The 24105-nt window shown below is 47.2% G+C and overlaps 1 protein-coding gene across 1 annotated transcript; it reads left to right on the forward strand.

The window, feature by feature from the left end:
• Nucleotides 1-1460: 1460 nt before the first annotated feature.
• On the forward strand, nt 1461-22806 carry tmprss4a (transmembrane serine protease 4a). Its single transcript, XM_084330588.1, has 12 exons — nt 1461-1515; nt 2337-2480; nt 6410-6562; nt 9278-9407; nt 11948-12076; nt 13771-13814; nt 15022-15184; nt 15847-16013; nt 16893-16988; nt 19909-20051; nt 20718-20870; nt 21958-22806. The coding sequence occupies exons 2-12, from the start codon at nt 2369-2371 to the stop codon at nt 21967-21969; spliced, it is 1302 nt and encodes a 433-aa protein (XP_084186714.1). The 5' UTR covers nt 1461-1515; nt 2337-2368; the 3' UTR covers nt 21970-22806.
• The last annotated feature ends 1299 nt before the right edge of the window (nt 22807-24105 follow it).

Below are 24105 nucleotides of genomic sequence, written 5' to 3' on the forward strand. Positions count from 1 at the left end.
GTTGCACTTTACCGCTACATTTGCACTCTGGTTGGATGCCAAACTTATTTTGGTCGTACTGTACTCTACTTGTGCTGCATGATGGCAGATACATTTGAATCTATTGAATCTCCAGTCAAAGAGGTTCAAACAGGCCTTGTAAGCAAATCATTGGTTAATTGGTTAAAATGGGAGTGACAACCGGTCCCTGCTGATTGAAACAGGCACAGCTGTGCGCCCCCCACCCTCTCCCCCGATCTCCACGCTAGTACACACAGGCAACCAGTCGTTTGGGATGTAACTGCCCTGTGGCACAGAGATATATTAACCGGCGCTTCTTCTGAAAAGAGACATTTCCAGAAGACATTTGGGACTTTTTAATTACTTTTTGACTGCCTTATTATGGTCAGTGGGTGACGGCTATAAGACGCGCTCACCTTCTCGTGTAACTATTGTGTTTAAATGGGAGTTAATCATCACCTCCACTTTGTTGACGCCTCGCCTAGCCGGCCGCTTCCCAGCTTACCCTGACCGGCGTCACCCTGACGGGCGACACCCTGCTCTGTGCCCTGCTGCGTAATGCACAGTCAAATGACGGGAACTTGCCTGCAGCATCAGGAGAAGTTGTCATTATGCAGACAGGTGTGTGTGTGTGTGTCTGATCCTCTTTGTGTCACTCAATCTCTTGGTTATGTATTATTATTATTATTATTATGTACGCAGTATATGCATGTGTGTATGTTTGTATTTACACATATCTTTTGAATGTATTACTGGTATTTCTTTAATTATATGTATATTTTTGTATGGTTGGATTTGACCAAACGGGGGAAGTTCTCCTATAAGCCTCTCTAGGCTTCTAAACTTCTCCTACACAATATGGTTGTGTGTTTGTTTCCCCTTTTTGTTTAACTCTTTGTGTTAATAAATAAAATACAAAAAAATTAAATGCACTCTTCAACCAAACCTACTCTGGTTTTATGTAATTAGTCTGTCTGTCTGTCTCGTAAACTCAATCTCTTCAACCAGACCCTCCTACTCTGGTTTTATGTAATTAGTCGAATTATTTTATTTTATTTTGAAAAGCAGTAAAAACATATTTACAGCAAATCGACGATGTCACAAGAAAGTCATGGGACTTATTTCCATTGAGGTCCTCATACAATTAACAGTTAATACGTTAAAGATGCATTACAATACAAAAACACATGACATAATACAGTATACACGACATGTGCTCCCTCTTTTCTATACTAATGACCCTCTTATAGGGGAACCTTTTCTAAAAGACCAGCTTTTATCTGCTGCTTTAAGGACCTCAGATTAGCATGCAGCCACAAGTACGCAAACATGCACTTAGTGTGTGTTCTCTAACTAACCGCCCAGCCGGAACACGCCCTGTCCTGATGTGTCTATTACGCCCCCGGCCTGAGGCCTTGTCACATTACGTCTCTCTCTCTGCTTCTCTCTCCCTCCAGACTGACACCCAGGTAGCTGAGGACAGCAGCACAAGGCCGCTGAATCCCAGACCACAGAGTAAGCCACACCTCGGTGTTAGTTGGGGGGGCGACATGGAAGGACTTGCTTAATAATTAATAACACTAAACTGTATACAAGTTGCATTTATTCCATCAATACGGAGAACTTGCAGTGCGGTGCATTCGGATGATAACTCTCTTCTCCTCCCTCTTCTCCCTTTATCTCTCTCGATCTTTCCCTCTCTTCTCCTTCTTCCCTCCCCCTCTATCTATCTCTCTCTTTTGATCTTCTCCTTCTTCCCTCCCCCCCTCTATCTCTCTTGATCTTCCCCTCTCCTCCTTCTCTCCCCCTCTTATCTCTCAATCTTCTTCTCTCCCCTATCTCTCTTGATCTTCTCCTTCCCTCCCCCTCTCTATCTCTCTTGATCTTCTTCTCCTTCTCTCCCCCTCTCCATCTCTCTCTTGATCTTCTTCTCCTTCTTCTCTCTTGATCTCCCCCTCCTTCTCTCCCCATCACTCCATCTCTCTCTTGCTCTTCTCCTTCTTCTCTCCCCCCCCCCTCTATCTCTCTTGATCTTCCCCTCTCCTCCTTCTCTCCCCCTCTTATCTCTCAATCTTCTTCTCCTTCTTCTCTCCCCCTCTCTCTCTTGATCGTCTCCTTCCCTCCCCCTCTCTATCTCTCTCTTGATCTTCTTCTCCATCTCTCTCTTGATCTTCTTCTCCTTCTTCTCTCTTGATCTCCCCCTCTCCCTCTTGATCTTCTTCTCTCTTGATCTCCCCCTCTTCTTCTCTCCCCATCACTCGATCTCTCTCTTGATCTTCCCCTCTCTCCTCCTCCTCCCCCCCTCTCTATCTCCCCCCCCCCCCCCCCCTCTCCAGCTGTCCCACGGCCCGGCCGCCACAGGAAGCCCATGACTGCTCCTAAGGCTCAGAAGGACAAGGCCTCTAACAGGAAGAGAGCGCTGCTGACCGTCCTGGCGGTGATCGTAGTGCTGGGGATACTGGTGACCGCTGCGTACTTCAGTGAGTCCTTCCCCTTTAGTGATCGTAGTGCTGGGGATACTGGTGACCGCTGCGTACTTCAGTGAGTCCTTCCCCTTTAGTGATCGTAGTGCTGGGGATACTGGTGACCGCTGCGTACTTCAGTGAGTCCTTCCCCTTTAGTGATCGTAGTGCTGGGGATACTGGTGACCGCTGCCTACTTCAGTGAGTCCTTCCCTTTAGTGATCGTAGTGCTGGGGATACTGGTGACCGCTGCGTACTTCAGTGAGTCCTGCCCTTTAGTGATCGTAGTGCTGGGGATACTGGTGACCGCTGCGTACTTCAGTGAGTCCTGCCCTTTAGTGATCGTAGTGCTGGGGATACTGGTGACCGCTGCGTACTTCAGTGAGTCCTGCCCTTTAGTGATCGTAGTGCTGGGGATACTGGTGACCGCTGCGTACTTCAGTGAGTCCTTCCCCTTTAGTGATCGTAGTGCTGGGGATACTGGTGACCGCTGCGTACTTCAGTGAGTCCTTCCCCTTTAGTGATCGTAGTGCTGGGGATACTGGTGACCGCTGCCTACTTCAGTGAGTCCTGCCCTTTAGTGATCGTAGTGCTGGGGATACTGGTGACCGCTGCGTACTTCAGTGAGTCCTTCCCTTTAGTGATCGTAGTGCTGGGGATACTGGTGACCGCTGCCTACTTCAGTGAGTCCTTCCCTTTAGTGATCGTAGTGCTGGGGATACTGGTGACCGCTGCCTACTTCAGTGAGTCCTGCCCTTTAGTGATCGTAGTGCTGGGGATACTGGTGACCGCTGCGTACTTCAGTGAGTCCTGCCCTTTAGTGATCGTAGTGCTGGGGATACTGGTGACCGCTGCGTACTTCAGTGAGTCCTTCCCCTTTAGTGATCGTAGTGCTGGGGATACTGGTGACCGCTGCGTACTTCAGTGAGTCCTTCCCTTTAGTGATCGTAGTGCTGGGGATACTGGTGACCGCTGCCTACTTCAGTGAGTCCTTCCCTTTAGTGATCGTAGTGCTGGGGATACTGGTGACCGCTGCCTACTTCAGTGAGTCCTGCCCTTTAGTGATCGTAGTGCTGGGGATACTGGTGACCGCTGCCTACTTCAGTGAGTCCTTCCCTTTAGTGATCGTAGTGCTGGGGATACTGGTGACCGCTGCCTACTTCAGTGAGTCCTGCCCTTTAGTGATCGTAGTGCTGGGGATACTGGTGACCGCTGCCTACTTCAGTGAGTCCTTCCCTTTAGTGATCGTAGTGCTGGGGATACTGGTGACCGCTGCCTACTTCAGTGAGTCCTGCCCTTTAGTGATCGTAGTGCTGGGGATACTGGTGACCGCTGCCTACTTCAGTGAGTCCTGCCCTTTAGTGATCGTAGTGCTGGGGATACTGGTGACCGCTGCCTACTTCAGTGAGTCCTTCCCTGTTTTTTTGGGGTATTTCTACTTTTACTTAAAAGGAACACGCCAACATTTTGGGAAATTAGCTTACCGTCTTCTCCAGAGAGACAAGAAGATAGATACCAGTTTCCTCTCTTGCGTTCGTTCAGTAGAAAGCTATCTGGCTGCACGTTAGCCTAGCTTAGCACAATGAATGGAAGCGGACAGTGCCGGTTAGCCTTCATGGATAGGTGTTAGTTGGACAATGCCTAGTCGATGATGACTAATGGGTTTGATTGATTGATTGATTGATTGATTGAAAACTTTATTAACAGAATGGGTACAGTACAGCTCAATACATACAATTGTTAAGGAAAGACTTTCGTCTTGTTTACATCAGGGTCCCCCATTTTCAATTCATCATAACATATATGACATACAGATAGATCTATACATTTATGACATACCAGATTTGCAAATACAGTACTGTTTGTGATACGAAAAGATCCAGAAAAGAGAGTATATACATTTGACATAGAAACTGTACATTGGAGGAGGTTGGGGGTGGGAGGTTGGGTAGGAGGAGTGGGTGGGGGACACTGCACAACTGAACAAGCAAAACTGTACATTGGAATATTGACATTTACAGGGGCCAGTTTAGAATAGCAGTCTCCCGTAGGTGTTTTTTGAGTGTTTTTGAAAGTGGGTAGTGATTCACATTCCTTTACAGCTTTGGGTAGGGCGTTCCACATTGATGTGGCATAATTGCAAAACGTGTTTAGTCCCTTGTTTGAGCCGAATCTGGGTTTAACATGATTTGTGGAGCTCCCTCTGGTGTTGTGATCGTGGTATTCACTGACCTTTGGGAAGTATTTTGACATGTACATGGGTACCTTGGTCGTGTAGTGTATCTTGTAGACCAGGCCCATTGCAAGTTGCTGTACTCTGTCGTCTACTCTAAGCCATCCTAGGTTGTCAAAGTGGGCAGGGGTGAGGTGGGTTCTAGGAGTCAGGTCAAGCAGTAGTCTGACCAGTTTGTTTTGAGATGTTTGTAATTTTGTTAAAAGGAACACTCCAACATTTTGGGAAATTAGCTTGAATGGAAGCATGACATGACCGGTTAGCCTTCGGGAGAGGTGTTAGTTGGACAATGCCTCGTCGATGATGACTAATGGGGATCCTAATAAACATAAACATAACCCGTCATGTCATGCTTCCATTCATTGTGCTAAGCTAGGCTAACGTGCAGCCAGATAGCTTTCTACTGAACACACAGAGAGGAAACTGGTATCTATCTTCTCGTCTCTCTCTGGAGAAGACGGTGAGCTAATTTCCCAAAATGTTGGTGTGTTCCTTTTTAAGTAAAGGAACTGTGTACTCCTTCCACCACTGCTGAGCCGCCACGCTGAAACAAGTACAACAGGGCTACATGGAGGAACTATGGCGCTGCCCTGACGAGGGTAGTTTCAAATCAAAACGGCTGGATGCCATTTTTAGTCAAATCGACATGGCTGTGCGTGTGACTCGTTCACCTGGTAAAAGAGCTCTCTTGGTCGTTTAGATGGCTGGCGGTTGTTCTGATCAAGATTACACTCGAGTACTGTCTACAACACTGGTCCGTCATCTGGTCCGGGTGTAAAAAGTACCCAGAAATGATACTTAAGTGAAAGTATGGGTACAGTCTCAATATCTTACTCAAGTAAAAGTCGGAGTATCTGGCTAAAAACACACTTGAGTAAAAGTAAAAAAGTTTCTACTTTAAAATGTACTTAAGTACTAAAAAGTTAAAGTAAAAACAATTTTTCTGACTATTCTTCTGATAGCAGGTGTTTAATCAAAGATCCCCGCTTTCTAGTCTTGCACAAGGACCAATCAGCATGGGTATGGGCGGGTACATTTTCCATTGATGGGGATTTGATTGGCTGTTTTTAAATAAAGCGCGGCCGCAGGATTAATAACGTTAACGTGAGTTTGGCCAGAGAAACAAATATACTAATTAAAATGGTTGGACCTGCGAGATTGGTACTTTGTAGGTCTGCATTTTAAATGTAAGGAGTAAAAAGTATATTTTTTTCTCTGAAATGTAAAAGTACAAGTATACAAACCTAATAATACTTGAGTAAAGTAAAAATCCCCAAAACAGTACTTAAGTATTGTAACTAGGGATGTCCGATATTATCGGCCTACCGATATTGGCATTAAAATGTGATATTGGAAAATATCGGTATCTGTTTAAAAAAAAATAAATAAAAAATTGTTTTACATTTCTATAACCTTTATTTACCCAGGCAAGCAAGTAAGAACAAATTCTGATTTTATTTATTGTCAAAGGTATGCATAATGTTATGTTAATTCCACAACAAGTCATAAGAAATTATTCCGTTTTGGAGGGGCGGGGAACCCTGCATATATCGGTATCTGTTGATATCGGTATCGGAAATTAAGAGTTGGACAATATCGGGGTATCGGTAAAAAAGCCAATATCGAGCATCCCTAATTGTAACAAAGTACAATTACTCAAGTACTTTACACCCCTGGTCCTAACGTAGCCCCGCTCTCCTCCGCTCTCCTCCAGTCAAGCAGCTGATCGAGAGCAAGTACTTCTTCTGCACGCGCTCCGTGAAGTTCATCCCGCTGGACAAAGCCTGCGATGGGACGGAGGACTGCGTCGGGGGCGAGGACGAAATCACCTGCGTGTCCCACATCCAGGTCAACACCACCTTCCCAGGTAACGGCAGACTCTCTCTCGCACGCACGCGACAACAATGCTAACGACGACACTATCCCCGGCCGGGATGCTCGACGTGGACTCTCTGTGCAACACCGACTCATCCGTTCCACACACGACGTCCACATGCACTCACTTTAAACATGACCCCATTTTATCTCGTTTATTCCTAAAGGATTTGCACGACCTCTCAACCTAATTTTTGCACATTTTAGTTTAGTATAATTGTATATTTTGTATAGTGTTTGGTCTTTTACTCTTTTACTGTATGAAGCACATTCTCAGGGGCTCATACAGAACCAAGCATTTCACTGTACATGTACATGAACCTTATATATGTGACAAATAAAACAACTTGAATGCATACACATGTACTTGCACATTATCACGCCTAAAGCCCACCTCCTTTTTTTTCTCCCTCCTTCCTGTTCCTCCTTACTTCCTGTTCCTCTCTACTTCCTGTTCCTCCTTACTTCCTGTTCCTCTCTACTTCCTGTTCCTCCCTCCTTCCTGTTCCTCCTTACTTCCTGTTCCTCTCTACTTCTTGTTCCTACTTCCTGTTCCTTCCTGTTCCTCTCTACTTCCTGTTCCTCTCTACTTCCTGTTCCTCCCTCCTTCCTGTTCCTCCTTACTTCCTGTTCCTCTCTACTTCTTGTTCCTACTTCCTGTTCCTTCCTCCTTCCTTCCTGTTCTTCTATCCTTCCTTCCTGTGCCTCTGTTCCTCCTTCCTGTGCCTCTGTTCCTCCTTCCTGTTCCTCCCTCCTTCCTGTTCCTCCTTCCTGTTCCTCCCTCCTTCCTGTTCCTCCTTCCTGTGCCTCTGTTCCTCCTTCCTGTTCCTCCTTCCTGTTCCTCCCTCCTTCCTGTTCCTCCTTCCTGTTCCTCCTTCCTGTTCCTCCTTCCTGTTCCTCCCTCCTTCCTGTTCCTCCTTCCTGTTCCTCCTTCCTGTTCCTCCCTCCTTCCTGTTCCTCCCTCCTTCCTGTTCCTCCCTCCTTCCTGTTCCTCCTTCCTGTTCCTCCCTCCTTCCTGTTCCTCCCTCCTTCCTGTTCCTCCCTCCTTCCTGTTCCTCCTTCCTGTTCCTCCCTCCTTCCTGTTCCTCCTTCCTGTTCCTCCCTCCTTCCTCTTCCTCCCTCCTTCCTGTTCCTCCCTCCTTCCTGTTCCTCCTTCCTGTTCCTCCCTCCTTCCTCTTCCTCCCTCCTTCCTCTTCCTCCCTCCTTCCTGTTCCTCCTTCCTCTTCCTCCCTCCTTCCTGTGCCTCTGTTCCTCCTTCCTCTTCCTCCCTCCTTCCTGTCCCTCCCTCCTTCCTGTTCCTCCCTCCTTCCTGTTCCTCCTTCCTCTTCCTCCCTCCTTCCTGTTCCTCCTTCCTCTTCCTCCCTCCTTCCTGTCCCTCCCTCCTTCCTGTTCCTCCTTCCTGTCCCTCCTTCCTGTTCCTCCCTCCTTCCTGTTCCTCCCTCCTTCCTGTTCCTCCCTCCTTCCTGTTCCTCCCTCCTTCCTGTCCCTCCCTCCTTCCTGTTCCTCCCTCCTTCCTGTTCCTCCCTCCTTCCTGTTCCTCCCTCCTTCCTGTTCCTTCCTCCTTCCTGTTCCTCCTTCCTGTTCCTCCCTCCTTCCTGTCCCTCCTTCCTGTTCCTCCCTCCTTCCTGTTCCTCCCTCCTTCCTGTTCCTCCCTCCTTCCTGTTCCTCCCTCCTTCCTGTCCCTCCCTACTTCCTGTCCCTCCCTCCTTCCTGTCCCTCCCTCCTTCCTGTTCCTCCCTCCTTCCTGTTCCTCCCTCCTTCCTGTCCCTCCCTCCTTCCTGTTCCTTCCTCCTTCCTGTTCCTCCTTCCTGTTCCTCCCTCCTTCCTGTTCCTCCCTCCTTCCTGTTCCTCCTTCCTGTCCCTCCCTCCTTCCTGTTCCTCCCTCCTTCCTGTTCCTCCCTCCTTCCTGTTCCTCCTTCCTGTCCCTCCTTCCTGTCCCTCCCTCCTTCCCGTTCCTCTTTCCTGTTCCTCCTTCCTGTTCCTCCTTCCTGTCCCTCCTTCCTGTCCCTCCCTCCTTCCTGTTCCTCCTTCCTGTTCCTCCTTCCTGTTCCTCCTTCCTGTCCCTCCTTCCTATTCCTCCCTCCTTCCTGTCCCTCCTTCCTGTTCCTCCTTCCTGTTCCTCCTTCCTGTCCCTCCCTCCTGTCCCTCCTTCCTGTTCCTCCTTCCTGTTCCTCCTTCCTGTCCCTCCTTCCTGTCCCTCCCTCCTTCCTGTTCCTCCTTCCTGTCCCTCCTTCCTGTCCCTCCCTCCCTCCTGTTCCTCCTTCCTGTCCCTCTCTACTTCCTGTTCCTCCCTCCTTCATGTCCCTCCCTCCTTCCTGTCCCTCCTTCCTGTTCCTCCTTCCTGTCCCTCTCTACTTCCTGTTCCTCACTCCTTCCTGTCCCTCTCTACTTCCTGTCCCTCCCTCCTTCCTGTCCCTCCCTCCTTCCTATTCCTCCCTCCTTCCTGTTCCTCCCTCCTTCCTGTCCCAACCTCCTTCCTGTCCCTCCCTCCTTCCTGTCCCTCCCTCCTTCCTGTCCCTCCCTCCTTCCTGTTCCTCCCTCCTTCCTGTCCCTCCCTCCTTCCTGTCCCTCCCTCCTTCCTGTCCCTCCCTCCTTCCTGTCCCTCCTTCCTGTCCCTCCCTCCTTCCTGTTCCTCCCTCCCTCCCTCCCTCCTGTCCCTCCCTCCCTCCCTCCCTCCCTCCCTCCCTCCCTCCCTCCCTCCCTCCAGTGCGTCTGATCTCCCACCAGAACGTGCTGCAGCTGTACAGTGAGTCTGTGGGTTCTTGGAGGACCGTGTGCAGCGAGGCCTGGACCCAGCAGAACACGCAGACGGTGTGCCAGCAGCTGGGATACACCTTGTGAGTTGTGGGAGAATCCTCTTGTGGTCGTCGCCACAAACCATTAGCTTAGTTCACACCCCAAGTGAGAGACCATGAGGGGGTCATTGGGCCTCATTCACCAATACTCTCTTATTATTTTTCTTATATTTTTTTCTTAACCGTCTGTTAAGAGAAAAATAAGCACAGCCACCGCCGCATTCATCAACCCGTTCTTAACGTCCAAATGTGTTCTTACCCAGGTGTGTTGAATGATGAATCAGCCGATCATCTGGCTCTGCAAATAGATCTAGACGATTATGCGTTCTATGCGTGCGGCCTGGGCGGCCAGAGCATCTAACTGTTCTACCAGCATTATATAATCCATTTCAGACTAGTTATAATAATAATAATAATTATTGAAATGTTCTACGATTTTAAAAGTCGTTTTTGCGGGCAATTGACCAATGGTAGGCTTTTTTTTTTCTGGATAAGAGTTTCTTATCTCAGTAAGCGTGCTCTCGGCCGCTCTTAGAATTTGGTCTTGCCTAAGAGAAAAGCAAAAATAAGAGAACATTGCGGAATCTGTTGGGCGATCTGTTCTGCATGTCTTTCCATTGGCGTTATCTCTTTTTGGGTGAAACCCTTTGCGAGCACGGGGGGAGAACACACGCAAACTCCACACAGAAAGAGATGCCCCATCTGGGTACCTGCCTGGCAACCTGGTCCCCAAGCGGGAGTCCGACCCAGGACCTTCTTGCTGTCAAGCGACAGTGTTGACCACTACACCAAGTTCAAGTTTCAAGTTTCTTTAATAGTTGTCATACAGAAGTACAGAATACTTTTATACAAAATGCTTCTTACTGTTACGCTCCAGAGACTGTGCAAGACAAGATAAGTATGAAATAAAATAACATAGTAAAATTAGAAGTAAAAAAATTAGGTCAGTGTTCAGTTTAGACATATGTACAATGTTCGATGCAGAATAGACGTAGTTACCATACAATATACAATACTGTGCAGTGTACTAATATACAATACTATATAGTGCAAGGCAGAAATGGGACGAGGTGCAATTTAGGTACAATTCACAGTAGGTGTACGAGTTGTAGTGCAAATCCTTTATCAATAAATATAAAGTGTAAAGTGTGTTTGTGTGATCTAAAGTGTGGAGAGTGGGTGCTGCAGTGTGTTGTTTGTTTGAGTGTGCGTGTGGGTGTGTGTGCTGTGTGCATTTGATGGTTGTTGCATAGTGTTTATTGTTCGTTTAGCAGCCTGATGGCCTGGGGATAGAAGCTTCTTCTGAGTCTTTTTGTGCTCGCCTTAAGACTCCGGTATCGCTTGCCTGACCGCAGCAGTTCAAAGAGGCAGTTGTTCGGGTGGCTCGAGTCCTTAATAATTATCTTAGCCTTCCCCTTGCACCGCTTGTTGTAAATGTTCTGGAGGGTGGGAAGCCCCCCTCCAATTGTGCGTTCGGCTGCACGTGTCACTCTTTGTAGTCTGCTACGGTCTTGTGCAGTGCTATTCCCAAACCAGGAGGTGATGTTGCCGGTCAGGATGCTCTCTATTGTACATGAGTAGAAGTTCCTAAGGATCTTCTGACTGACTTGGAACTTCCTTAGGCGCCTGAGGAAGTAGAGGCGTTGTCGTGCCTTCTTCACAACACTGTCGATGTGTGTGGTCCATGTCAAGTCCTCGGATATGTGGGCTCCGAGGTACTTGAAACTGTTCACTCTCTCAACCGGTGCCCCGTCGATGCTGAGGGGGCTGTAGTCCTTGACCCCCGACCTCCTGAAGTCCACAATCATCTCTTTTGTTTTGCTGACGTTCAGGGAGAGGCAGTTCTCCTGACACCACTGTGACAGGTTCTCTACCTCTTCCAGGTAGGCCCTTTCGTCGTTGGCAGAGATCAGGCCCACCACTACTGTGTCATCAGCAAATTTGATGATGGTGTTGTTGTTCCGCTGTGCTACGCAGTCATGTGTGTACAGGGAGTAGAGGAGGGGGCTCAGAACACAGCCCTGGGGGGCCCCTATGTTGAGCATGATGGATGAGGAGGTGCAGTTGCTGGCTCTTACCACCTGGGGTCTGCCCGTCAGGAAGTCCAAGACCCACTGGCAGAGGTCATAGTTCAAGCCCAGGTCCCTGAGCTTGGCTATGAGTTTGGAGGGGACTATGGTATTGAATGCTGAGCTGTAGTCGATGAACAGCATTCTCACATAGTTCCCCTGCCTCTTGTCCAGGTGTGATGCTGCTGTGTGCAGCACATGGGCTATGGCGTCCTCCGTGGACCTGTTGGGGCGTGCCGTCTTGAATAATAACAGCGCAATTCCACTTGAGTTTATTCTTTCATATTCAAGTGCGTCCACCATTTAGCAGCGGATGCTTTTATCCAAGAAGGCTCTTACAAAATCCCATGAGCGCACGACATGTTTTGGAAGGCGTGGGTCTAGTGTGAATTGAACCCCTAACCGTGTTGGTGCCGTGCTTTTATCATTGAGCTACAAGGTCACAAAGAGTCGGTACAACAAGGTCAGCGACCTAAAGGTATTTCTTCCACCTGTCCCCGTTTTATCTCACAGCAAACCTAGCAGCAGTTATGTTCCAGTAAGGTCCTTGTTGCATTCCCTGAGGACGGGACCCTTTACAGCCATGAGGACGGGACCCTTTTCACCCACAAAGTCTGGGACCAAGATTGTTACCGATGACCGGTAAGGATCAACGCAGTTTCACCTGGATAACATTTACAGTATCAATCAATCAATCGGATTTATTTATATAGCACATTTAACATGACACACGTGTCAACCAAAGTGCTGTACAGAGGGTAGATACATTATAGACAACAATCACAACTCCGTTTTACGGGAGGGCACACAGGAAAACAGGGCATGAGTCGGTGAACGGGAAAGGCTAGTAGGTAGAAGTGGGTTTTGAGCCTAGATTTGAAGGCATCTGTCGAGGGGGCGAGGAGCCTAATGGAGGTGGGGATGCTGTTCCACAGTTCAGGGGCTGCGACAGCAAAGGCATTTACAGTATCATAACATTTATAGTATCATACGTACAGTGTCATAGCATTTACAGTATCATAGCAGTGGAACTGACGGTTCAACAGGCTATCGGAAGAGAAAATGTATCGCATCTTTAGTCCAGGTATCATTCCCCCAAATTCCTGTACAGTATAAAACTGGTCTGAAAAGGCTGAAATATGTGTGAAACTCTACGATGTGGCGTGTGATACAGACAGCAGCAGGCATAACGGATGACTGACTCGCCACGATGGGAAGATCAGCAGGCAGGATAAACTTGTTTCAAACTGGTTTCTCTCTACGTTGATCTGTATCACATTTTCCCCTCTCTTGCTCTCTCTCTCTCGCTCTCTTGCTCCCTCTCTCTTGCTCTCTCTTGCTCTTGCTCTTTCTCTCTCGCTCTCTTGCTCTCTCTCTCTCTTTCTCTTTTTCTCTATCTTGCTCTCTGTTTCTCTCTTGCTCTCTTTCGCTCTCTCTTGCTCTCTCTCACTTTCTCTCACTTTCTCTCTATTTCTCTCTTTCTCTCTCTCTCTCTTTCTCCCGCTCTCTTTCCCTCTTATTTCTTTCTCTCTCCTTCTCCCTCCCTCTTTCTCTCTCTCTCATTCCTCCCTCTCTCTTTCTTTCTTTCTCTGTCTGTCCCTCTCTGATGTCATCTTTAATTTCGTATCAGTCTTTTTCTTTCAGTTTCTTCTGAAACTGTAAATTCCAGTTTCTGTTCCCTCTTTCTGTTGAGAACATGACCGACTGGTACACTGTTCAAACAGAAACTACCCCCCCCCCCCCAGGGATTAGGCCACTTTGGGATTCAAGTCAATATTTGCTTGGTTATTCCATTTTATTTGGCCATCTTATATTTTAATTTAACCAGGAAATCCCTTGGTGAAAAGCTTTTCAAGGGACCTGCGTAATACACAATCCAGTTTACAAATTGTGCAAATGCACTCTTCAGTTTTTTTTACCAGAGCTTTGAACTCTCCCAGAGAGACACCATTACGCTGTAGTGAGTTCTGAAGGTTAATCCAGGGCCCAGAACAGGAGAAGGCCTATAGCCTATACAAGTGCTAAATGCTAAATTAAGGTCCCATTTCAATAATAAAAACCCAGCTTAACCATCATTTGTTTTTTTTCTAACGTCTTTGTGCGTTTGCGTCTTATACATACAATTATTTCCGTTCATCTGAGACTGTAAATTCCATTTTCTATTCGATGAGAACAAGATAGACTGGTATGCTGTTCAAACAGACTAAACCCACCAGGTGGTTAGGCCAGATCAATATTTGTGTGTGTATTTTTAAGTCGAAGATTTGGGTGTGTATTTAATTTTCGGGTTATTGTGTTTGATGAACACCATTGTCTTGTCTTTGTTTCCTTAACAGCAAGGTGTGCAAGTCGGGCTCTGTGGTCTCCTTGACGTGTTCAGGTGAGTCCGCTTGCTTTTGACATTATTAAGACTGTGGCGGTTTATCATTATCTCCATATTTAGTCCGTCTTGGGCGGAGTTGTGGGGCGGGTTGTGAGGCGGAGAGACATGAGGGTCGGGGTATTATCTCTGACGGAAGAGGGGGAGAGACAGGAGGGTGGGGGTATTATCTCTGACGGAAGAGGGGGAGAGACAGGAGGGTGGGGGTATTATCTCAGTGACGGAGGAAGAGGGGAGAGAGACAGGAGGGTGGGGGTATTATCTCAGTGACTGAAGAGGGGGGGAGAGACAGGAGGGTGGGGGTATTATCTCTGTGACTGAGGAAGGGGAGAGGGGGAGAGAGACAGGAGGGTGGGGGTATTATCTCTTGACGGAGGAAGAGGGGAGAGAGACAGGAGGGTGGGGGTATTATCTCAGTGACGGAGGAAGAGGGGAGAGAGACAGGAGGGTGGGGGTATTATCTCAGTGACTGAAGAGGGGGGGAGAGACAGGAGGGTGGGGGTATTATCTCTGTGACTGAGGAAGGGGAGAGGGGGAGAGAGACAGGAGGGTGGGGGTCTTATCTCTGTGACGGAGGAAGGGGAGAGGGGGAGAGAGACAGGAGGGTGGGGGTGTTATCTCAGTGACGGAGGAAGGGGAGAGGGGCAGACTCCTGCTCAGACATGCGTAACAGGATACATCTACGTGTTCGAGAGCGCTGAAGAGGCAGCTTTAAAGGCCCATTGTGTAATCCAAATGTAAACAAATGGCTCGACTCCACCACCGCCAATAAAATAAAATGGGAAGGAAGACTTGACACAAGGACTAGTAGTAATCGTATGGGGGGGGGGGGGGGGGTATTTCCCCCCCTGCAAACAGTCTAAGAAGAATGCAGATGAATATATAAAAGAGTATTGGGGCTTAAAAAAAGAGCAAGTGTTGAAAATCCAGATTAGTTTCTTAATTTTCTGCTAGAGGTATAAAAAGACTTGAGGAAAAAAAAACAAGGAGCCGGTTTAGGACGCCAACCATGGCTGACTTTTGATGAATGAAACGAGGACCTCTACTGGTCAAAATATGAAACGTCACCCTGCAATGTGATCAACCAAAGTTCTTTCCTCTGATTCTCTTCTGAATATCTTATTGTAAGTGTGGGTTGTAAACATAAAAAAAAAAAAAATAATAATAAGGTATCGCTGACTGATGTTGTGTGATGTTAATCTGCCAGACTGCGGCCAGCGTGGCTCTCAGGACCGCGTCGTGGGGGGTACGGAGGCCGTCATCGAGGACTGGCCCTGGCAGGTCAGCCTGCAGCAGAATGGACAGCACACCTGCGGAGGCTCCCTGGTGTCGACGAGCTGGGTGGTGACCGCCGCCCACTGCTTCTCTGGGTCAGTAGGGTATCTGTCCACTGCTTCTCTGGGTCAGTACGGTATCTTCCCACTGCTTCTCTGGGTCAGTAGGGTATCTGTCCACTGCTTCTCTGGGTCAGTAGGGTATCTGTCCACTGCTTCTCTGGGTCAGTAGAGTATCTTAACCTACCCCCTTCACGATGAAAGGTACCATACAGTCTCTATACCTGTATCACTGTACATATTATACTACAACTCTGTACATGTATGTAATGCATATAACCCCTCTATATACACCTGCATATAATAACCCATAGCTCTGTATGATAGCATGCACAATAATGCTGTACCATATATATATATATATATATATATATATTTATTCTCACCACATAATGTCTATCTACACCTGTCTGTATTTACCTGCACACATAGTCCTTTTACATATCTGTGGATTCTATATCTGTACATATGCTACTCTTAATAGTTACGCTGCTGGCCAGTATGACCACTATACCATACTGTCTTTACACCTGTATCGCTGTACATAATTTATACTACAACTCTGTACATACATCTGATCATTAGCATTACACTCTGTAGAACTAATTCTATGCCCCTGTATTGTTGTGTATTTAACAAATAAAGAACTTGAACCTTTGCGCTAAGCTAACGCCACATCAACTGAATCTCCCCCGCAGTGCTAAGAAGGAGCTGAGTCGCTGGCGGGTGGTGTCGGGCAGGACCTACATGGGCACGCTGGGAGGGTCCTACGTGGACCGGATCATCGTCAACGGAGACTACGATCCGAGGAGGAACGACTACGACATAGCGATGATGAGGCTGAGCAGCCCCGTCACCGTGAGAGGTAGGAAATCCCATCCCGAGCGTGACACAAAATGGCCGCCGCTGCTGTGTGAATGGATGGTCGATGGATGGTGCCGCGTTTACCTTTTTTTTTTTTGGGAGAGGAATCTGTGGGCGGAGCCAGTGGAGCACACTGTTTGAACAGAGGGTAGTCAAATAACTCATGACCACAAACCAACTCTGTGATGTTTGCTGCCCTCTAGTGGTTTATATACAGCAAGAGCTCAAACAAAATGACCGTAATGCGAGGAGTTTCTTTCCCTCAAATAACATATCTGCTATTATTTTCAATTCATGTAAAAGAGACAACAGTTTGTAACAGTTGTATTCCAGTGCTTTTGAGCATTCAATCCTCGATCCATTGACCTCTATAGGTTATGTGGTGTGTGGGGTTTAGTTACGCTGCTCTGATTAAAGGTTATGTTAAAGTGGTGTGGGGTTTAGTTACGTTGCTCTGATTAAAGGTTATGTTAAAGTGGTGTGTGGTTTAGTTACGCTGCTCTGATTAAAGGTTACGTTAAAGTGGTGTGTGGTTTAGTTACGCTGCTCTGATTAAAGGTTATGTTAAAGTGGTGTGGGGTTTAGTTACGCTGCTCTGATTAAAGGTTATGTTAAAGTGGTGTGTGGTTTAGTTACGCTGCTCTGATTAAAGGTTACGCTAAAGTGGTGTGTGCGTTAGTTACGCTGCTCTGATTAAAGGTTGTTAAAGTGGTGTGTGGTCCAGTTATGCTGCTCTGATTAAAGGTTACGTTAAAGTGGTGTGTGGTCCAGTTATGCTGCTCTGATTAAAGGTTATGTTAAAGTGGTTTAGTTACGCTGCTCTGATTAAAGGTTATGTTAAAGTGGTGTGTGGTTCTGGTTCTGTTTTTCTGCTCGTCAGAGAGCCGCAAGCCGGTGTGTCTGCCTCCCAAAGCCCTCGGACCTGCAGCAGGAGCCTCCATGGTGGTGACCGGCTGGGGATACCTGGAGGAGAACGGTGAGACTCGCCAAGTCACTCGTTCACTCCTTCAAACCGACTCTCCACCTGCACCTCGGTCCGCTAGAGAGAGACGTCGTTTGAGGAAGGGGGGAGGAACGGGAAGGAGGAACAGAGGCACAGGAAGGAGGGAGGGAGGAACAGGAAGGAGGAACAGAGGCACAGGAAGGAGGGAGGAACAGGAAGGAGGGAGGGACGGAGGCTTCAGACTCTCGGTCAAAGGCATCGTTACAAATGCATATCTGGATGCGGCTGGGTAGTGTAGAGGTCTAAGCACTCGCCTACCACCGCAGAGACTCTGGGTTCGGATCCCGCTGTCAGCGGTACCTCCGGTACCTTTTGGGTCAGTCGTCCCTACGAACACAGTTGGCAGTGTTTCGCGGGTGAGTCCTGGCCGGTCGGGCCGTGAACCTCGTCAAGTTTTCCCAGTGAAACTCCTCGCTGTCGGGTGAAAATAAGCGGCTGGCGACTCCACGTCAGGGCTGTACGCTAAGCTTTTTCACTAGGGGCACACTTGCCCCTAAATGAGAAATTTAGGGGCAAAGAATAATTTTTAGGGGCAAATTTTTAAATAACTATTTTACCATTATAGTAGGGCTGGGCGATATGGCCTCTAAATGATATTGCGATATTTTTTGGCCATATCACGATACACAATATATATCGCAATATTTTGACATTTCCTAAAGCACTTAAAAATGCTTGATTTAACCCTTTGATGCATACAGTCACGCCAATATGATGATTATAATAAGTCCCTGCAACATATGTTTGCATTATTAAACCATGAAGATGCTTTAAAAAATTATTTAATGAAAATGTACTAAGAGTAGTCTACTGACACACTAATAAAAAAAATTATTTACATCTAAGACTATTTATATAAAAACTCTTGGGTGCCCTTTTTTTGCACAGTACTGTGTTTTCTATCCACTTTAGCCAAACACACACACACATATATATATATATATATATATATATATATATATATACTACTGTGAGAAAATAATAATTACACACAAAGGGATAATGGCTTATAGCAGACTTAATGATTTTAGAATATTTCAGATAATGAAATTAAATGTTTATCATCAACTATCCAGTTAGTATTTATACTGTCTGTAACGTTTGGCTACTTTAAATCATTGAATGTAGAGAGAGAGAGCGAGAGAGAGAGAGGGGGCGAGAACGCACAAGAGAGCCAGCCCCCCCCCCCCCGGGTTTTGTTCTAGGTTCGCGTTTTGATCGTCTAAGCTGCCGTAGGTGATGACGTCACACTTGAATGTAAACAGGAAGAGTCTAACACGGAGATGGAAAGTCACAGTGGATGATATACAGAAACGAATAACTAATAAATATGAAGTTATGTTTAAACTTCTGTTGTCAAGCGTTGTCACTTGTCAATATAACCCACCCCCTTTCCTCACTTTTCCACCGTCCCTGCTTCACTCGGGACCACCAGCTAACGTTAGCCTATAGCTCCGCCGTCCCTGCTTCACTCGGGACCACCAGCTAACGTTAGCCCATTGCTCGTGTCAATTAAATTGCATGTTATTAAATGTCCGCGCTGGTCTGTCTAATGAAATTACAACCGCAACATTATGTCGCCTGTACAGCCCTGGTTGTAGGCTAATGTTAGTGTAGTGAAATGCGAATGAAGGGGTGAAATCACTATTCGCAAGCTTGCGAGTAGATATAATTTTTCATTCGCACCGGCCAAATTAGGGGGCAATTTGCGACGATCTCGTCGCAGCGTACAGGCCTGCACGTGTATCGGAGGACGCATGTGGTAGTCTACACCCTCCCCAGACAGACAGTAGGGCAGCATGTGGTAGTCTACACCCTCCCCAGACAGACAGTAGGGCAGCATGTGGTAGTCTACACCCTCCTCAGACTGACAGTAGGGCAGCATGTGGTAGTCTACACCCTCCCCAGACAGACAGTAGGGCAGCATGTGGTAGTCTACACTCTCCCCAGACAGACGGTAGGGCAGCATGTGGTAGTCTACACCCTCCCCAGACAGACAGTAGGGCAGCATGTGGTAGTCTACACTCTCCCCAGACAGACGGTAGGGCAGCATGTGGTAGTCTACACCCTCCCCAGACTGACAGTAGGGCAGCATGTGGTAGTCTACACCCTCCCCAGACCGACAGTAGGGCAGCATGTGGTAGTCTACACCCTCCCCAGACTGACAGTAGGGCAGCATGTGGTAGTCTACACTCTCCCCAGACCGACAGTAGGGCAGCATGTGGTAGTCTACATCCTCCCCAGACAGACAGTAGGGCAGCATGTGGTAGTCTACACCCTCCCCAGACAGACAGTAGGGCAGCATGTGGTAGTCTACACCCTCCCCAGACAGACAGTAGGGCAGCATGTGGTAGTCTACACCCTCCCCAGACGGGCGGTAGGACAGCATGTGGTAGTCTACACCTTCCCCAGACCGACAGTAGGGCAGCATGTGGTAGTCTACACTCTCCCCAGACAGACAGTAGGGCAGCATGTGGTAGTCTACACCCTCCCCAGACAGACAGTAGGGCAGCATGTGGTAGTCTACACTCTCCCCAGACAGACAGTAGGGCAGCATGTGGTAGTCTACACCCTCCCCAGACAGACAGTAGGGCAGCATGTGGTAGTCTACACCCTCCCCAGACAGATAGTAGGGCAGCATGTGGTAGTCTACACCCTCCCCAGAGTGACAGTAGGGCAGCATGTGGTAGTCTACACCCTCCCCAGACAGACAGTAGGGCAGCATGTTGTAGTCTACACACCCTCCCCAGACAGACAGTAGGGCAGCATGTGGTAGTCGACTCTACACCCTCCCCAGACAGTGGGACAATGCACGCAACGACCAGGAAGGGAATTGGCATAACGACTAAATTGGGGGATACAAATCTCATATTCTCCTTCTTCTAATCTACAGGCAAGGTGTCTCCCTCGCTCCAGAAGGCCAGCCTCCCGCTGATAGACAGAGCCCAGTGCTCCAGCCCTTCCGTCTACGGTAACGCCATCACCGAGAGGATGCTCTGCGCCGGTTTCATGGAGGGCAAGGTGGATGCCTGCCAGGTGAGGAACCGCCATGGGAACCACCAGGAACCCTCTGGTGTGGTGGGATGGGGTCATAACATCGGCTTTGGAATATTTCATAATGGGAGTATTATGGAATAGAAGTGCTTAATGGATCCCGAGGGGAAATTCGACGCTACAGATCGCTCACAATAAACATTTATGTTGTCAAAATAAATAAGGTTATGTGTACATGCATACAAGCAAATAAAATACAAAATTACAGTAGCAATAGTATACACGGACAATTACAATAAATAAGGGAGAGAGAAGGCAAGGGGGGGTAAAGGGAGAGTGAGAACCAGAGGGAGAGAGAGAGGATGGAGGTACAGTAGGTGAGGGGGCTTAGGGGGAGGAGAGAAGAGTCTGAGGGATATGCGTGCGATTGGGAGGCAAATATATTTATTTTGTATTAAAATCTGCCCCATTTTGATATCGGACCGATACCGATGTGTAAAAAAATGACCATCGGCCGATATTATATCGGTGGCCGATATATTGTGCACCACTAAAAGCGACTTACAAGTTCTGTACGACAAGTCATCAGGAAGGGCACAACTCTTATCAGCTGAGTAACAATGTTCATCAAAGTGTTGAGTGCTACAGTGTACCACCCCTCATCGCATTCCTAACACTCCAGGCGTCCTCTTGTGCGTCTGTCCCCAGGGCGACAGCGGGGGCCCTCTGGTGTACCTGTCCTCTTCCCGCTGGCACCTGGTGGGGGTGGTGAGCTGGGGCGTCGGCTGCGCCCGCGAGCGGCGGCCAGGGGTCTACTGCAACGTGGATGAGCTTCTCAACTGGCTGCACACGGTCATCGAGGTAGAGACTTATTTGGTCACGAATGTGCCCCCCGTTGTATTTCTGTGTTGTTATTTAGCTGCAGTGCCATGTTTGGTCACTAAGTGGCGCTCCCGTTGTTTGTACCTGATGTAGCTACAGGTTTATATTTTGATTTGACCCGAGCTTAGTGACTTAGTGATGAGAATTCCCGCTCTTTTTTTTTTTTCTTTTTTTTAAGAGTCTGCTCTTTCGGCTCCCAAATGGCTCCTCGGATTTTTCTTTGCTTAAATTAATTTATTACCCACATTAACACATTGGTTGCCAGCCGGATATGGCGATTTATCGCTTGGATGCCACCACGTTAATGAATGGGAGGACGAGCACATTTGCGAACGCATAAACTATATCTTAAATTATGGCTATGTGTGTGTCTAATACACCCGTCGCTTATCAATGACTTGCTTGCAGTCAACATGTACGAAACGGATTGTTTTTTCATCAGTACATTTCCGTTTTATACCGTTTTTAATAAGAGTATAGTTTCGGAGAGTTCTAAAATTTCGTTTTCAAATAAACGCTAGATTATTGAGAGTATTTGTGTTCTTATGCACGATACAAAAGCGGGAAACCCTGGGGCGGAGTTTTTTCCGGATGCATTTTCCCATCGACTCCAATCCAATGATGTGCATTACCATCCAGGAGACGATAGGGGGCGGTATTTGCCCTTTTCGAGCTCAGAGCCATTCCCAATGATAATGTCAGGCTGGACGGATGAAAAATTAATGGATATTGCTAATAAAAGAAATAACGATTAAATAACGAGAAATCTCATTATTGGCAACCAACGCATGGCGGCCAACAACGATATCTCGTTGTTGGCACCCAATGTGTTAATGTAAAATGATGTGTACAATTAATTACTAAAATAAAATTACAAAGTACAAGCATAGCTTTTCAACAGAAAAAAATAGGAGAAAAGCGAATCGGTTCCAAATCAGGAGCCGGCTCCCGTCGTTCACTTTTAAAGAGCCGGCTCTTAAGAGCCGTTTCGTCTACACATCACTACAGTGACTCGCTTCACTTCCTGTATTGGAAACCTGACCCATGTTTATTGCAATTCTTCCAGAAAAATCCTTGATGTTGTTGGTTCTGAAGAGACGACCGATGACGCCGGAACATCTTGGGACGGACGGTTCAGTCTGACGGGAAGACTGTGGTTTAACATGGAGCCTCGTTGGAAGAAGAGGGAGAGAAGCCTCAAAGTGACGAAGAAGATTCTTATCTCGACAATGCAGATCAACACGCACGCATGCACACACACACACACACACACACACACACACACACACACACACACACACGCACCCATCATGACAGGTTTTTTCAGGTGTGGCTTTTGCCATTTCAGGGTCTTGCGCATATCTCAGGGGGCGATTAAGATACTGTAGCTGTCTGTCACTCGGCACAACAGTCTTGGATAAACCCCTTTTTTGTTTTTTTATTTTTAAATGTTTTAAATTTTTTAATGTTTTTAATATGTATATATGTACAGAGAGCGGTATTTAAAAGCTGCAGCACATGTGGTGCTGCTGCAAGCGGTCTTGGATTGTCATGGCGTTCTATGTCTTGACTAGGACATAGAAGCTAGGACATCGAAGCTCACGAGAGCCAGAATATTTGGGCCATATTTGACCACAATTTATGAACTGTTTCAAAACTTCACTATAAATTCATCGATTTGTAGCCATGTAAATTTTTATGCAAGGAAGTACATTTTAAATGAAGGCCAAGAACGGGAACCTCTTGTACTTTCACTCTGGACGCCGTGAGGTTTTATCACTCTGGACGCCATGAGGTTTTATCACTCTGGACGCCATGAGGTTTTATCACTCTGGACGCCATGAGGTTTTATCACTCTGGACGCCATGAGGTTTTATATCTTTGTTTAAAAAAAAAAAAAAGGGCCATTTCATAATTTTGACAGAGCGAATGCTGTACTATGGATGTAATTACTTGAGCACTTTAAGGGGGAGGAGTCAGCATTATATATATTTTTTTTAAGATTTATTTTTTGGCGTTTTTTTTTATCGCTTTATTTCTACTGGGCAGTCCAGTAGGGAGAGACAGAGGAGGAATGGGAGACAGAGTGGGGGGGAAGACATTCGGGAAATAACGACGGGTTCGGGAATCGAACCCGGGTCGCCTGTCGCGGCCGAGCGCGCTATGTGGTTCGCCACTGGGGCGCCCCGAGTCAGCATTATTTAACATGATGTACAGGTGCTTTCATTGGACTGCGTTTGTCGGTAGGCTGTAGTTAATAAAGCTGAACAAAGAAAATTGGTCGTCTTATAAGTGTTTTGACTGTTTCGGTGCAATCGCGTTTCAGTGTGCAACAGCGACCTCTAGGCAAAATACTTGGTATTGCACGTTTTGGTTCTGATGTGTAGGTTGGAGTGAGTGCGGACGGAGGAGGGCTTGCAGGCTATTACACTTCCGGCTCTGCCAAGTAACTCGACTAACTTATTATGGGGGTGACAGTGGCTCAGGAGATGGATCGGTCGTCTGGTAGTCGGAAGGTTCCCGGTTTGATTCCCGGGCAGCGTGTGGGAAGTGTCCTTGAGCAAGACACTTAACCCCTTAATTGTTCCCGATGAGCAGGTCGGCACCTTGCATGGTCGCCTCCGCCGTGGATGTGTGAGTGAATGGGTAAAATGTTGTAAAGTGCTTTGGATAAAAGCTGTTAAATATATAAATGCACCATTTACTGTGAATTTCTCCAGACGTTGGCAGAACAAGAAGTGGGGTCAACAATGGCAACCTGTCCCCACCCCCCACTGAACTCTGACCCACACTGCAGACCAAAACAAAGAATATAGTGCCAATACCAAGAGGAGCCCAAGCGTGTATTCACAATATTATATTCTGTTGGATATTATATTAGATTGTACTCTTGGCCCGAGCCAAACTAATTAGTGGTTCAGAAGGATCTGGCTATGCTTATGCCTCGATGTAGGGAATGTATATATTTTGTTTTCATATCTTGGAATTTGAATGTGAATAGGAGTCGTATGGCTGCGATGAGTGCACGTCATCCTGTTATTGAATTAAATGAAGCAGATGAACCTGTATTTTCTGTTCATAATTCTGCAGATTTTCTTTTTATTTTACCTTATTTAAACCAGGCAAATCAATTGAGAACAAATTCTTATTTACAATGATGGCCTGGCAAGAGACGACGCCTCTTGAAGGGGAGGGGGGAGGGTGGGGGTAGAAA

The sequence above is a fragment of the Notolepis coatsorum genome (genome assembly GCF_963971535.1).
Source record: "Notolepis coatsorum genome assembly, chromosome: 1".
NCBI lineage: Eukaryota > Metazoa > Chordata > Actinopteri > Aulopiformes > Paralepididae > Notolepis > Notolepis coatsorum.